The sequence below is a fragment of the Lutjanus erythropterus genome, chromosome 5 (assembly GCF_056507025.1).
Source record: "Lutjanus erythropterus isolate fLutEry1 chromosome 5, fLutEry1.hap2, whole genome shotgun sequence".
Taxonomy (NCBI): domain Eukaryota; kingdom Metazoa; phylum Chordata; class Actinopteri; order Lutjaniformes; family Lutjanidae; genus Lutjanus; species Lutjanus erythropterus.
This window is the reverse complement of record NC_139321.1, coordinates 10,326,173-10,341,888: the sequence shown is the minus strand read 5'-3', so window position 1 is coordinate 10,341,888 and position 15,716 is coordinate 10,326,173. Positions and strand designations below refer to the sequence as shown.

Genomic DNA, 15,716 nt, shown 5'->3' with positions numbered 1-15,716 from the left:
CATTTGGGTTAATATGAAGACAAATGTCTGCTTTCTCCAACATGTCTTGTTAATAGATGTGGCTGTTCAAATGTGATCTTGGCTTTGCATTGATTTAGCTCATAGAAACCGCTTTGATTAAATAGAACTCTGGCCATTTCTGAAACACAGATTTGTATCATCCATTAAGTGGGAAAAAAGTCTCACATGATGTATGGAGATGCTGGGTGATTCATTTAAAGGAGCTCATTAGCTTAGTTTGAGATGTGTTCGTGTCAATATGCTGCTTTCACCCTCTCTGCTTTTTTCTTCTTTCCTATTTGGATAATTTCCTCTCCTCTGATCTCCTCTCTTATCTTTCCTGTTCATTTCGTTTCCTTCCCTCCTTTCCTTTCCTTTTAATCTCCCTTCCTTCTTTATTTGCTTTCCTCTTAATGTTTCTCTTTTCCTCCCATTCCCTCGAATTCCCTCCTTGCTTCTCCTCTCATCTCCCATTCTTCTCTTTCCTTTCCTTTTCGCCTCATTTGGCTTCCTTTCCTTTCCTTTCCCCTCCTTTTTATTTGCTTTCCTCTTTCCTCTTCTCTTTTCATCCCTTTCTCTCCCACTCCTTCCTTGCCTCTCCTTTCATCTCCAATTCCTCTTTCCTTTCTTTTCCTCTCTTTTCCTTTCCTACCTTTCCTTTCTTTTCCTCTCTTCTCCCCTTCTGTCTTCCCCTCTTCTTCATTACTTTCCATCCCATTTCCTTTCCTTTCCTTTCCTTTCCTTTCCTTTCCTTTCCTTCCTCTCCTCTCCTCTCCTCTCCTCTCCTCTCACTGGAAACAAAGGCTCCTTCTCTCTCAGCTGGAGCTGGGAGGAGCTGTCAGTCCCTTCAGCTCCGTTTGATGATAGCATTTCAAATGACACTTTGATCCTCACTCCACACTGTTTGTTTTTCCTCTATGATGAAATACAGCTCGAGAGGCGTGCAACAGGGCACATCATTAAAATGTGGCTCAAACACAAAGAGCCACGCTCGTCCCTAGAAACCACTCATGCCATTTTTTTTGACACATCAGCGTAAAGAACATGACAGGGTAGGTGGTGAAGGACTTGTAGGGACGAACACAAATCATGTGTTCTCCCAGCAGATAATGCTCCACCGAGGTGACACCAAAGCTGAATCAAAACTCTGGTCTTTCTGTAAAAACTGAACAAGAATACATGTATTTAATGAGGCAGCTCTGTCAGAGCTAAGTTGTCTGTGGTCTGGAGACAGTAAAGCACAAATTCCTGCCTTCAAGCTCAAGAAAATAAGGGGGTTAGGAGATGTTTGGAGATGCAACTAACTACCAATAAAAGCTTTAAGTCAAATTAAATCCATGCAAGATCGGTTACATGCAGACTTTTTTTTCCCCTTCTGTTTGAAATCATTCACACTGAACCATTTACATGGGATGTGTTAAGATGTGCCAGCCAGGGCTGTTGAGGTGACATAATTTCCCCTGTGGTCATGCAGGTTCGCTCAATAGTGTGGTATGCAGTACCATTCTTATAAACCACAAAAACACCCAAAAAAAAAAAACCCCACAAAAGAATGATTTGTGGATCCCACCTGGGTAACTTTATGGACTGAGCAAACTAGCTGCTGGGTACCCCTTGAGAGAAACGAAATATTTTATTTTATGTCGTCAATTCTTCATGTTCCAACATTTATAATAAGAAACTTTTATTTTGAAATTGTATTTTGGGAGTACCACATTTGTTACTACAGTGCAGATTCGTGTAGGTTCCATTTCCACTACTACGACCCCCCTTTTCTCCCCCTCAAACAAGCGTTGAGGGGGGTTTTTAAAAATCTTTTCATGTTCAGCTCTCAGTACTTTTGTAGCTTCTAACTGAATCTCTATACTTTGAAATTTAGTTTCTCTCGTTTGTACTTTCAGATATCTGCTCTATGTTACCGTTTCATATTCACGTTCGCCTGTGTAAGAGTCATGTTAAGTTGATGAAACCCCCCCATGAAAACATTTCCTGATTGTGCTGCTTCATAATAAAAGTATTTAAAGAACAAAACAGCAGGGGACTATTGTTGCGAAGAATTTAAGGAAACAGAGACGCACATAAATGAACGGTTTATCCTCCGCTTTCCAGCCGCTTCACTCGAGCTTCGTCTAAAAGGCACACCTTCAAGCAGGTAGCCCTGTTGTAATGGAAATGCAAACTCCTGCCTTGCTGAGCTGATGGGCCGAGTCAAGCTGAGTCAAGCCAGGCCAACTCAGCTCATGGGTATGGAAAAGAGGTAACAGTTGATGTGGTTACAGCAACAGTTGTTTAGTATTCACATAGTCACAGTGATCTCATTATACAGTCCATAAAGGCTTTTAGTTAATACTGGCTGTCACTAACAAGTCACAGATATGCATGAAAGAGCTTAAATCCAACAGTTGACTCTGTTTTGACTGGAGCCCTCCTCTGGCCTATATCCCCACCCCCCGTCCTCCTCCTCCTCCGCAGCAAATCCGCACCCAGCTCCTTCTTATTTTTCTACCATCTAAGCCTCCAATAATGTTCAGTTCTTTGAGAGTTTGTATGGAAAACTATCTCACTGCAGAGGTCCAATTCAGTTGGAAGCCACCATTTTTTTGGAAACGTACGTCCCCACACGTTAATGTCAAGACGGAAGGGCATGCGACAATTGAACACAGCCAGGTTAAATTGTTTACATGGTACAAGTTCTTTTTTGATCAGTTTTTGAAAAGGTTTAACCCATCTCTCTGCTGCAGATAGAAATTTTAATTGTTTTGGGTGTTTCTATTCTGATTGTGGTGTTTATATGGAGCATTTTTTGTGTTTGGTGCTTTATAAAGACCATAATCTGAATATTAGGAGCCATTTAAATGTGGCTGTTTATAGGAAAACACTCAAGGACACAAGATGGAACAAATAAAAGAATGAATTCACCAATTTTTAAGCTCATTTGCTATTTTATCTTTTTTTCCCCTTCATATCTAAAACAAGCTTAAAAGCAAAGCTAACTAATCCTCCTCTCCACAGGTATTTCTGGAATGAATATGAACATAATTCACAGACTGTTAATCTCAGTGGAGAAATCAGCTTTTGTTTAAGAATAATGGTGGAAAAGCGTAAGACGAACAGCCCAAAGTGTAAGTCTGAAAGAGTTGGCTCTTTTCTTTCTGGGGTGATAATTCTGCTATTGAAGATTTCCAGAGCCACAGCTGAAATAATATGCAAATATCCACCCCATGGGGTGCAGACTGGCTGACATATTATCAGCAGAGAGACAGCCGTCGCATTTTTGGGTTTGAGTGCGGTCAAATCAAAAGACGGAGGCACGATTAAAAAGGTGTACTGTGAAGCACGCGAGACAATAGGAGCACTTTAAACAGGATGCCAGCCCTGTTGGGGATAGGAAGCTGAGGCCTCCTGTGGAGGAAGGAGCGCTGGCAACCTACATAAAGCCCGCAGAGATAAGACAGACAGTTTGGAAAGCCAAACAATGAAAAATGAAAGCATGTAAAAACGAAAACAAAGGTTTATCTGGGTGAAGAAAAAGTGAAATGATTTCCAGGAAGAGGTGATTTCATTTTGAGTTCTTTCAACAGATTCTCAAAGTGCTCTGTGGGCGAAAGACAGACAACCACAGTGATTATTACGCACCTGTTTTACTTTGGTTTCCCCAGGTGAGTTAGCTCTGCACCTGAGCTCCTGTGATATTCCAGGTGAGAGTTTCAAAACCATGAGGTCTGGACCACACACAGTCATTCAAACAGATCTAAGATGTCTAAAAATAATATGTAGATATTAAAAATACAAAAATCTAAAGTTAGTCTCACCATCTGAGTAAAAATGAAGACCCGGTGGATTACTTTATATTTGATGGAGATGTCCCCATAAAGCTGGAATACCAATATGCTAATTTAACCATTTGCCAGTACACTTGGCTTCAAAACTGACACTTTACCGTCGATCAATACAGGCTTCAAATTTGGAAACTGCAAGTTTCACAAATTTTATGGTGCTTTAATGTTTATTTCCGGGTTTGCTTGGTGACTTTGGTGTTAGCATGTTGCAGTGCTGCGGCTAGCATCTGTTGTATTCAACCAGGCTGGGAAGATGTTGGACAAATGTTGTAATATTGAGGGACACTCGAGAGTTGATGCCAGTTTAACAGTGTTGTACATTTTCACAGCACCAAAACTAAACTTCTGTTTTTGTTTGTTTTAATTTTAAATAGAAGCTCCTCCTACCAGGAACACTGGAGTTTAAGAGGGTCTATAATGGCATCTTACTGAGTGGTACTCAATATTCATGTTTTTGTATCAAAGATGAGTACTGAATGACCAAGATTACTTATATCTTTAGTTATTAACAACAATTTGAGAATGTTTTACAGTACAGCAGACAGCAAAGCTGTACACCAACATACTGCTGAAATTTTCAAGCAATCTGTCCAGTTAAAACTGAAGGAACCATAATGCATGAGAACTGCAGGGAGACGAAGAAGGAGACGAGACAAAGAAGAGCAAATATAGTGCAGATCTAACTGTCTTTTCTCATTGTAACACAAACTCCAGTCTGCAGTGTGGTTCACAAACTTCATGTTACATGATCAACCAAAGTTTTTTTTTTATCACCTCAACATTTCTGCCTAAATTCTCATGCTCCCTCTCTGATGCGATCACTCTTCTGTTTTCATCAGCTGGCAGTGTGAGCGTTGTTATCGCACTCAGAAGCGAACGTCGCTCACGATCACGTTCATTGATTGCAAACTGATCAGCTCATCATAATGAGCATGCTCAATGAATGCTGCACTTTTAGTGCATTCATGCACAAGACTGCAATTAAATATGGATGTGGGACATTGTGTTGGTTTTTGCAAATAATATTGTGGATAAAGGTAAAGCTGTTTGCTGTCTTTGTAAAATCTAACATCATTACAGTAATGTTAGCTAGTCACATTAGCTCTTCATGTTAACTTGTCACTTAAGTGAAGCAAAGAGGAAAATGTCATTTCATGTGTTTTAGGACTGGCAATGTAGGTTGTGTTCAAATTAATTTGAATAAACTACATGTTAGCTTGAATTTATTTTGATTTTTTTGACAGTCCTTGTCACTATTTAACTGAGGAACGGTGCCAAGGCTTTGGTGAAATTGGCCATGAAAACCAGGGCGCCTATTGAGATAAAGACTGAGTATCTGTGGCAACAATGCTTGCTGCTTTATCTCTCCTGACAGCCTTTCACTTTACACATTAAACCAAAATTCAGTCCAAAAAGAGCAGTGGCTTGACGAAGACCTGGCAGAGGAAGGGGCTTAGGCCAGAGCATCCACAAAATATGACCATTTTCTCAGACACCTTATGTGAACACCGTGCAGGTTTTTCCTTATTTTGTGCAATAAAATGTTCCTTAAAAAGAGGAGCAAAAAAGGCTGATACCGACTGAAAATCCTGCCTGAATAACGCTTCAAGAGAATACTGGGTGAAAATACTTTAACCATCATTCTTAGCAGGAGAAATCAATCAATCAATTCAGACAAGAAATACACGTTTTCTTATTCAATGTAAAAAAAAAAAGTGAAGCAGCAAGATTCAAAAGTTTCTGTCTAGATCTGCACAGAGCCTCCAGCCTGACACACAAGAAGAAAATGTGACACAAAAACACACTTTAGATTCACATTCAGACCATGTCAACTTAACTCAGTGGCAAACTGCACCCAAACATCTATTTTGTATTTGCCTCTGGTGACTCAGTGTTTGATATTACACTAGATCTCCACACACAGCAGCCTGAATAATGAGAGGAAACACTGAGACGTGCTGCATCGCTGCTGCATTTGCTGTACCTGGAATGTTTTGGTGCTTATGTGTCTATATCTTTTTCCTCAGGCTCACAAACACTAAAATGCTCTCTCGGGCTGTTCACTGCACAGAGACACTTTTTCCTTTGTGGATCCTGAGCAGCAAGAGGAACCTCAGAACTCAAACCAGCAGTATTTTCAGTATTACACCGCCTTATTAAATATCAATCCGCACAACAGTTTGCCAGCCCAGCAGAGTGCTCAAAAAGTCCCGAAAATCTCATTACGAGCAAACTAAGAAGTGACGCATAATGATAAAACACGGCAATTAAGTTAAAATCAAATTAGGAGTTGATAGAAGAAGATGTGGTAATGGCTGGTAGACCCCATCGTGTCTGGTAAACGATGCTCGAAGGAGCCCATTGGACATGGCAAAACTGCCTCTCCCCATCATTAAGTTATTAGATTAGCCTGGGGCAGCGAGTAAACAACTTCAGACATTTCACAGCAGGCATATATCCCACCAGTCCTCACCATTATTGGATTACTCCGGGAAACTTCTCCAGAAGACAAAACGACCCCGCAGAGAGCACGAGGCACGGGATGATTATTGGAAAGCAGATGATGGGAAGAACAGAGGAAAAGCCTGCTCCGACCAGACTCCTGGAGCACTTTGGGATCGAGCGGATGGCTAACGAGCGGGAGACAGGGAATGGCTGCAGAGGGCAGCGAGATCTGATTTTGATTATTGGCTGCTGGATGGAGAGGCAGCTCGCTCGGGCCTGCCAGCTCCTGCATCATCCGCCTCCTGCCACATCTCGTTTGGGTTACTGCCACGGCAAGTGTCCATTCAGCACTATCGGAGACAAATGAGGGCAAACTCCTCTCAAGGTCAACAACCACCTCCACCGGGGCCACAGGGGGTCTGCCATTCTAATTCCTTATACACTTAGAGTAATTAAAACCCATCCAGAAGAAGCGGGGGAAGTCGATAGAATTTTTTGAGACTGCTAATGAGATGCTAATTTGTTGGCCCGCTAGGAATGAGGTATGAGCAACTCAAGGACACAAAAGAAGATTTATTCACACTTGTGTCGAGTGAACTTTTTCTTTAATGGCGTGTGCGCGTGCGTCTGCGCGGATATTCGTCAAGTTTATTGAGCAGCAGACATCACAGGTTGTCCGGTGTCTTTATGTTTGATGAAAAGATACGAGCATCCTTTCAAGCTCCCCCCCAAACTCACAATCATTTACAGAGCGTCGCCCCGGCGAGTTCAGAGTAAAGTGGAGAGAGCTCCCCTGCCTCGCAGCGACGAGTGAAGCCACATACAGATCGCCCTCACGCTGCCTGAAAGTAGTCCAAGTCAGACCTGTTTTCGAACACCCCACTGTGCCAGGCTTCTATGGACTCATTGAGTCATTTCAGGAGTACCAGGCTGGCTGTCCCACTTTCTTCAGCGAATATCACACAGACTCTCTGATATCTGCGCACACACTCACGCTGCTGCTCAACTTTCCTCCCCACATATTTGACTTTATAAGCAATCGGGCCAATCCTGTCCTCTCATGTTTATTAATTGGGTTTGCTCTTTGGACTTGAGTGTGACTCCCCTCTGGGAGAGGACTGCTCGTCAGGCTGCAGAGGAGCGTGGAGCTGTGATGAAACTGAGCAGACAGCAGTGTGGTCTTGTTCTCTCCAACAGCACTGCACCAGTCAGGAGAGGCTCATTTTATTGTGTGTGATTTTACACAACAAAAAAACTTACCCAGATCCCGCCTGTGCTGCCGCTTAGCCACAGCGGCTTTCGGCTCTTGCGCGGTAATAACCTCAACAAATCATTTTTAAAAACTTAAATAAAAGCTTGTCTCATTAACAAAGGAGGATAATCTAATTTCTAATCTGCAAGCTCTGGATCAGGCCGAGCATCACAACAACAGCAGCAGCAGCAGCAGCAGCAGCAGTAGTAGTGCCTCTCTGAAGGACACATCGCTGGGGAAATAACAACAATTAGAGCTGCCAATCACCCAAAATGCCAGAAGATGGTTTTGGATGAGTTTCTGCTTGGTCGGGCAGTTATAAAAAGGGTGCAGGAAGATAAGATGGGTGAGGGAGAGGGGGGATCATGAGATGTGCAGTATAATCACATCACAAACATAAATCTGTGCTTAAGTTAGCTGAGGCACTGTGTAAAAGCATTGTTTTGGAATGGAGTCGCAGCCTCAAAGTATAGAGCCAGGTGAGTAATTAATAAGAGGAAACTCCAATGAAAGATATCACTTTAAAGTCTCCCTCAACTCAAAACTATATTTTGATGTTTGAGCTTCTCTGAGCAGAATGAGGTATGTGCAGACTACAGCAGGGCTGCAACTAACTAAATTATTTTCATACTCAATTAATCTGTCAATTATTTTTTCGATTAATTGATTAGTTGTTTGGTCTATAAGATGTCATAAAATGGTGAAAAATGTCAATTAGTGTTTCCCAAAACTCAAAGTGAGGTCCTCAAATGTCTTGATTTTCCCTCAACCCAAAGATATTCAGTTTACTGTCACAGAGGAGTGAAGAAAACAGAAAATAGTCACATTTAATAAGCTGGAATCAGAGAATTTGGACTTTCTTTCTTTAAAAAATTTACTCAAATTGATTAATTAATCAATCAATTAATTTAATAATCAATAATTGATTAATTATTAATTATTTGATTAACTGTTGCGGTTCTAGTGCAGAGTTTGACAGTAGCGGACTGTTTGCACATTATTAGCCTTTTTGATGGTTATGTTTAGCACATGTTAAGGTTTGGGAGACATGGCAGTCTTAGTTTCACTTTGTGGATGTGAATGATGGTCTTCATCCACTTCCACCACCTTCACATAAATCACAGGCAATTGTAAATGTAGCACTTCCTTCTCTGTGGGGAAAAAGTTGCTAGTGAATATAAATCAGACAACAATGACATTTCCTTTGAAAACTCCTAACATTTTTCACTGTTTTTCAACATTGTCTCGATAAATGGTTATTAGTGAAATTCACAATCACATTTTTATAAACTGGTCAACAGAAAAGAAACGGTCAAAATCAAAGAAAGCAAAGCCAGTACATCCTGATTTTTAGTTTCCAGAATGGAACTAAAGAAAGCGCCAAAGCTGGATCCTGCTCAGTGTCTCCCCCTATAACTGTACAAGCCAACAGACATCACCAACAGGCCAAAAAATTTTAAATGTCAAAAAATAAGGCCAAATATCAGTTCATTCTGAAATAAATGCAGTGTTTCCTCTTCCATTGCCTTGAGGGGACAGTGTGGACGACCGCCAAGTTCCTCTCCTCTCCTCTGCTCTGTGTTTCACCGAGGGCGGGTCACACACAGAGCGGAGCAGAGGAAGAGACAGGTGATGCAGATCACTCAAGCACAACGTGTTATGTTACTGCAGCTCCTCTGTAAAGTTTCAGCCGTCCTTACCGTTGCAAAACTCACCGATGATGGAAGTTGCAACAAATAAATAAAGTGAAAAAATGAAAATTCAGTCATTATCTCCTCAGCCTCATGCCGACTGGGGGTCGTTTTTATTTTGTTAGTCCGCAAAACACTGCTGGAGTTTCACAGGAAAACAGCACTGCAGAATCTCCTAAATGATGGAAGTGAATGGTGTTTTCAAATGTAAAAAAACAACAGAATAAAAACATAAAATGACTCCATACTGCTCATCTGGTGTAATCCAAGTCTCCTAAAGTCCCAGCATGCTGTTTGCACACACACACACACACACACACACACACACACACACACACACACAGATCAGACAGTGTGCACGTGAACATGCACCAGGCTAAGGATCTACAGTGAAAATTTTTCATTCACTTACATTGTTTGGGAGATTCTGCAACGCTGTTTTCCTGTCAAACTCCAGCAGTGTTTTGTGGACTAAAAAACTAAACCTGACCTTCAATCAGCATGAGGGTGAGTAGATAATGACTCAATGTTTGTTTTTGGGTGAACTGTCCCTTTAAGGTTCATGTATCACAATAACTTGATTCTCTCTTTGCAGTTCATTATATTGCACTGTCTAGTCAGTGTTAAGTGTATTAATTGCACTGCTGTAATGTCAATAAAGATTTTTTTCAGTAATTAGCCGGTTCAAAAATTAGCCTCCACTAGCTTGGTGTTAAGCTAACTGGTTGGCTGTGAGCTATACTCCCTGTGTTTCAGTGAACACAAAGCTAACATGGTTTCAGTGTGTTATAATGACAGCCTAGGGAAAAGTCTGCAACACTTCCAATAATGCAGCTCAATAGTGTCTCTCTGTCAGACCCTCCGTGCCTCGAGACTAGCCATGTCTTTCAAATCTGTAGCCCAGGTTGCAGCAAAGACTTTGTGTTAAAAAATTGCATTTTCCAAGTCATGATAACCCTGATAATATCACAGGCTGTCTTTTTTATGTCTTTTTTGCAGACTTTGTAAAGTAATGTAATCAATAATGTAGCTTTTTCTCATGAATAATTAGTAAACTTTTTCAAGATCTAAATATTGAGTAAGTGATAACAGTGAAGTGGCCCTTTAAGAACTCTTATGTCATCCTTAACACAGTCGTCTCCACTTGGCGCTGACTCAAAAATGTGCAATAAATTTCATGTATCAAGTTATCTCCTGGCTGCTCAATGACGTGCAGCATCACATACTAATACACTCTTCAGAAATATTGGACTCCATAATTTATTTTCTAAATTAAATTCTCAGCATGCACAAGATCAGCTTCTCATTTTAAGAGATTAGATTTAAAGATGAGCATCCTGCGCAGGTTTACAGATCCTCGTTTTCAGCTCAATTGACAACATCAGGCCATTGAGTGCGAGGCAATCAAAACACGCTGGGGAAAATGGTGTTATGATCTCACTAATGCGAATCAAAATGAAATCCAGAGTGTGTCACACATCAGAGTGGATGCTGCAGTTTATCCATTACGTAGTATTTCCCTGGTATACTATAAAGAGATCAGCAAAGGCTCATTAGATTGTCAAATGGCATATGAGACGTTCTACGCTAGAGGCACGCATCATTAGAAATTCCTAATGTCTTACCTATTTCCTGGTATTGATCTCGAAGAAGCCTAATGCTAAAGCAGCCTGTCATCTCACTGCTTAAAAGACAAAGATAGACAGAGCCATTACTTTTTCTATTGTTTGGAGAAGTTGACTTCAAAAGGGCGAAAACCTCTGGCATAGTCTGAGGCTTGGGAAAGCGGCAGAGCGGGGCAGGTGGAGCTGGAAGGAGAGGGGGATGCAGGGATAGAGGGAGAGATGGGAGATAGAGGAGTGGAGAGGGGAAGCCCTTTGATCTCTGGAAGGAGCGAGTGCTGAAGAAGAGAGACAAGAGAGCAGAAAAGACGATTGCAAACAAGGCATGCACTCAATTCCCAACAGTAGCACGAGCGCGAGAGGGAGAAGAGACAGACGAGGGGAGGAAGACAGGAGGAGGAAGAAAAGTCAAGTAGATTGAGCGAGACAGAGACGGAGGGAGAGGATGGCAGGGTCAGAGGGAGAGAGAGAGAAGAAAAGAGGAGAAGAGAGAGGGGATGAAAATGAAGTAGAGGGAAACAGATAAGACCAGGATGTTAAAAGGATTTCAGTGCGGGGCTGTTTGGGGAGTTCTCTCGAGCCCTATGCTAAAGCAATTAGTATTGAACCCCTTCTAGGAAAGTGCAGCCAAACCACAGCAGCAGTTTCTAACATAGTTAGTGTGTAACAACCAAGTCAAGCAAACCCCACGGTCCCCATTAAACCCCAAGTTTTAATTGGCATGTCAGGATGGTGCTGCGTTTCACAACCAATGAGTGTGCGCTCTCAAAAAAGTTGGTCCAGCGAGTCAGCGCACTTCAAGTGGAAACCCCGAGACAGTAAACAGAGCTGCCACGCTGCTGGATGGGAAAGGCCTGTGTACACTGATAACAAAAGCTCAACTTTAAATGTGAGAGGGATATTTCAAAACAATGGTTACTAATATGGCTGCGCTGTGAAAGAAAAGTTGCGTACCTCTTTGTTGTCTGGGCGTTTTCTTACTTTAGGTTCAAGTTCATGTTGAAGTTTTTTCGCTTTAAGTGTAAAAAAGTCACTTTCAGTATATAGTAGAGATTGCAACATAAAGGTAAAATAATAAGCAACAGTCACACGAGTAAAGAACTAACCGACTGATTGCACCAAGCACGGCACGTCTGCGCCACAGTTCTGATCCGTCCTCCGCACGGCTGCGAAACACTGTTTTGATCTTTAACAATAAGTTGTATTTCAGTGTTTGTTTATGTAAAATCAAAATATGAAAATTCATTGTAGCCATGAACCAAATGTAGTGGCGTGAAAAGTATAATGTTTCCCTTTAAAATGCAGTGGAATAGAAGAATCAAACAGCATAACAGATGGAAATAATAATAAAATATGTAGTTCCCAAAATATCAAACTATTCCCTTAATAATATTAGCTGTGATGAGTGAATTTAAGTAAATAACACATGTGCTCCACTTCATGCACCAGTTTTGTGTTCCATTATGTACACTGGTATCAGCTGGGATTATATTTTGCCTCCAGAGCAGCTTCAGTTCTCTAAAGCAACAGTTCAGTAAGGAAATGCTGATTTGACAGTGACACATCGTTCCTGCTGACTTTTATAATATATCTGTTTCCACCATTAGACCAGGTGTCATTTCACCACTCAGTCAGTCAGTGTTTGAGCAGTCACCTGCCTCCTGCACCTTCATCGTCTTCTCAGCTGTCAGCGGAGCCTCGGTGTTTGACTATATGTACATTTTTCACATCACCGTTGCACGCGGCTGTTATTTTGAATCCATCTGTTATCCAGAACCAGTCATACCAGTCAGTCTCCTCTGACCCCTCTCATCTGTGAGAGCTTTCCAGGACCACTGCTGACTGGCGTTTCTCACTCTGTGAATAACAGCCATCACTGACTGCACTGCGCCAAAATCTCAGGAGGCTGTCACTTTCTGGAACAACATGTCTGGCACCGACAACCACACTACATCTAAAGTCACTTTAACCACACGTCTCTGCCATTCTAACATTTAGTCGAGCAGCAGCTGAGCATCTCATCCCTGTCTGCGTGCATTATGCTTCTTCTTTATTTATATGTGACTCACTGTCTGGAGGAGTGAGCTGCTGACGTGAACAGGGATGTGTAGCTAAGAAGGTGGATTCGGACTTGTCTTGTTTTGAGGACGTGAATTATCAGTTTAAAACTGTGTTTATGATGTTGTTTGTTCTCTGTGCTTGTTCAAAAAAACAGGTTTGCACAAACTGTGCTCACTAGGGATGGACATCGAGAGCCAGCACTAAATAAGAACCAGTGCCTGAGTGGTCAGAAGCAAAATATCGATACGCTCCTGGACAAACTGTGCTGCAATCATTTGGGAGGGACTTACCATTTGGCAAAAGTTGCCAATTGCCTTAGGCCCCAGTTAACCAAGGGCCAAAAAATACAGTTTTCACTAAATTATTATAACTCTAAAAATCCATAAGTTAAAATGGCAACAGAATATGTAATTCATGAGTGTCTCAGGCGTCCCAACTAACTTGGACTATTCCAGGATCGTATGTGCGTCTGCAGAAATGATTCAGGAAGACAATAGCCAACAGCATGGTGTGCAGAGAAATGAAGTGAAGCTCTCCCAGCAGTGCTGCAAAAAGGAGGGGGGAAGTAGGAGGATACAAAAAGACAACACCCACCCCAACAACAGCCTGTTTAATCTGCTGCCATCTGGCAAGAGATGCAGAAGTATCCGGAAGTATGTAGTACCACCAGACTTTAGAGCAGCTTCTTTCCTGAGGCTGTGACTTTCCTTAATTCATCCTCTGCACTCCACCATAAATAAAAGCTCATTTTTATGACATATTGTTGATTCACGGATTGAAAAGGAGGGAGAACAAGGAATGTGGAGGGCCCTATGTCTGTGTTTGCCTCAGGCCCCAAAATGACTAAATCCGGCCCTGGCATCAGGATTTTTATATTAAATGTAGCTGCCTTCAAATGTCTAACTGTCCCCTAATGATAACGATAATGTCTGACGCTGTGTAACTGCATGTTTACATTCATTTACATACATTACAAACATTCAAAGTTGCTTCACTACATCTAAAGAAATTGAAGCTAAATGCAATATATTTTTTATTTTAAAGTAGTTTCATTTAATGGGGGGAACACCAGCAACCTCAAACACTTACAATTACAGCACTCTAGAAATCTGAAGCAGCGCGGCGTGTTTGAATGTTTCAGCAAAACGGCTGCCGCATCTAACTTAATGTTTCATCCTCTGAGCAGCGTCCCGGGCACAACAAAGTTGCCGCTATAGACAAGACGGACGCTGCTTGATGAGCAGTGTGTAGATCAGCTCAGGTTGTAGTTGTAATAGTTACTGAAGGGCTGTGTGTTGTGTTTTCTGCCATGGAAAAGAAATAAAATGTCCCTGTTTATGTAACATGTCGATGCAACAGCTGAGCTAGCTAATTAGCAGGACCCAATGACACTTGTTGCCATGGATACCAACACATCATATATCTGCATGAAGATGATTTATATATATATCAAGTGGCTGATAAAATGCTTCTATAGTTGGAAGAGGGGATGTCAAAATAAAGTTATATGCGGCAATATTTTCATGATTCTATATCTAGTCATGTTTAATTAATTGTCAAGGAGAACCTGGCTATAGAGCAGAAAAGACCAGCTAATTATTTATTTTCCACCTCCAAATAGTCTTGCCTCTGTCATAAGTTCCTTACAAATAAATCTAAACATTAGTAAGTTATTAGTAATAAATCAATTTCATTTTATATTTTTATTTTCCATCAATTAAAAAAATAGTCGCAACTTGAGTGTTTCAGATAACTTTATTCACAATGATGGTATTGAAAATGATAACTTTGTATACTGTAATACCTCGATACCACCGAAGCCTACAATATGAAGACCCTGTAGTAACATTACAGAGACTTCTTATTTTTTTTCTGTGGCAGCAAACACAACATACAGCTTATCTATACACGTTATGGCTGACTAAGTTAATGCAGCTACCCCTCAGGGGGCAAAAACAGAATATGTTGGCATGGCACCAGTGTCGAGTTAAAATGACATCTTGATTGGTTAGGGAAAATCAAATATTCCCTACCCCAGGGAGATCAGTTTGACTGGAGGCAAAGTCAGACTGAATATGGAAATGGGGTTTAATGATTTGACAGTTCAGTCTGATATCAGGCTGGTCATGTCTTTATGTTTTGTAAAGCAGCATCAATGAGAGCATCAATAAGGACTGATATCGTTATAATCCTGAGTGGTCACTGCTTACCTTGGAATATGGCAGCATTCTGAATGATGAGACGTTTCAGTTGCGCGCTGACAACCTGCAGGCCTGACTCCATGTTGCTGCGTGCGGCTACCTGATACCGCTCCTCCATCTTCTTGGAACAGCAGGTCGGGCCTTTGGTTTGGCAAACCTGCAGATCCGCACCTGGCAGGAAGTCAGCAGAGACAGGACAGAAGTCTCGGTGAGCAGAGGGAAGGAGCCGCAAAGCCACTTTTGTTTAATTTTCACAGAACAGAAGCCTCTCCCCTCACACAAAAAGGATTCAGCTGCATCATCTGCATGCTAAACACAGGAAACACTATCTCCAGCAGATTCTGCAGCCTTAATGAGCGTATGATCATTATGTAGAGGCAGCGTTATGTAGCAGAACTCGAGTCAAAAATAAATCGCAGCTAAAAATGAGTCATTTTGATGTACATTGAAGCAATATACCAAGCCTATGTTGTTCTCCTCAGAGATCAATTTGGTCAACAGAAACTTTCCCACCACTCCAGGCTATACTTTCCACACAGAGGATCAAAAAAAAACTATTTTCTAGCTGCAAAAGATAGGAGCCAGGAGCAGTTCAGTGTGCAGAC

General features: G+C 41.5%; 1 protein-coding gene across 1 annotated transcript in view; it reads right to left on the bottom strand.

Annotated features, from left to right (window-relative positions):
* gpc3 (glypican 3) overlaps nucleotides 1-15,716 on the bottom strand; it is a 169,969-nt gene that overhangs the window by 131,729 nt on the left and 22,524 nt on the right. Inside the window, exon 2 of the mRNA XM_084718753.1 lies at nucleotides 15,121-15,282. Within this exon, the coding sequence (XP_084574879.1) occupies nucleotides 15,121-15,282 (162 nt within the window). The remainder of the gene's footprint in view (nucleotides 1-15,120; nucleotides 15,283-15,716) is intronic.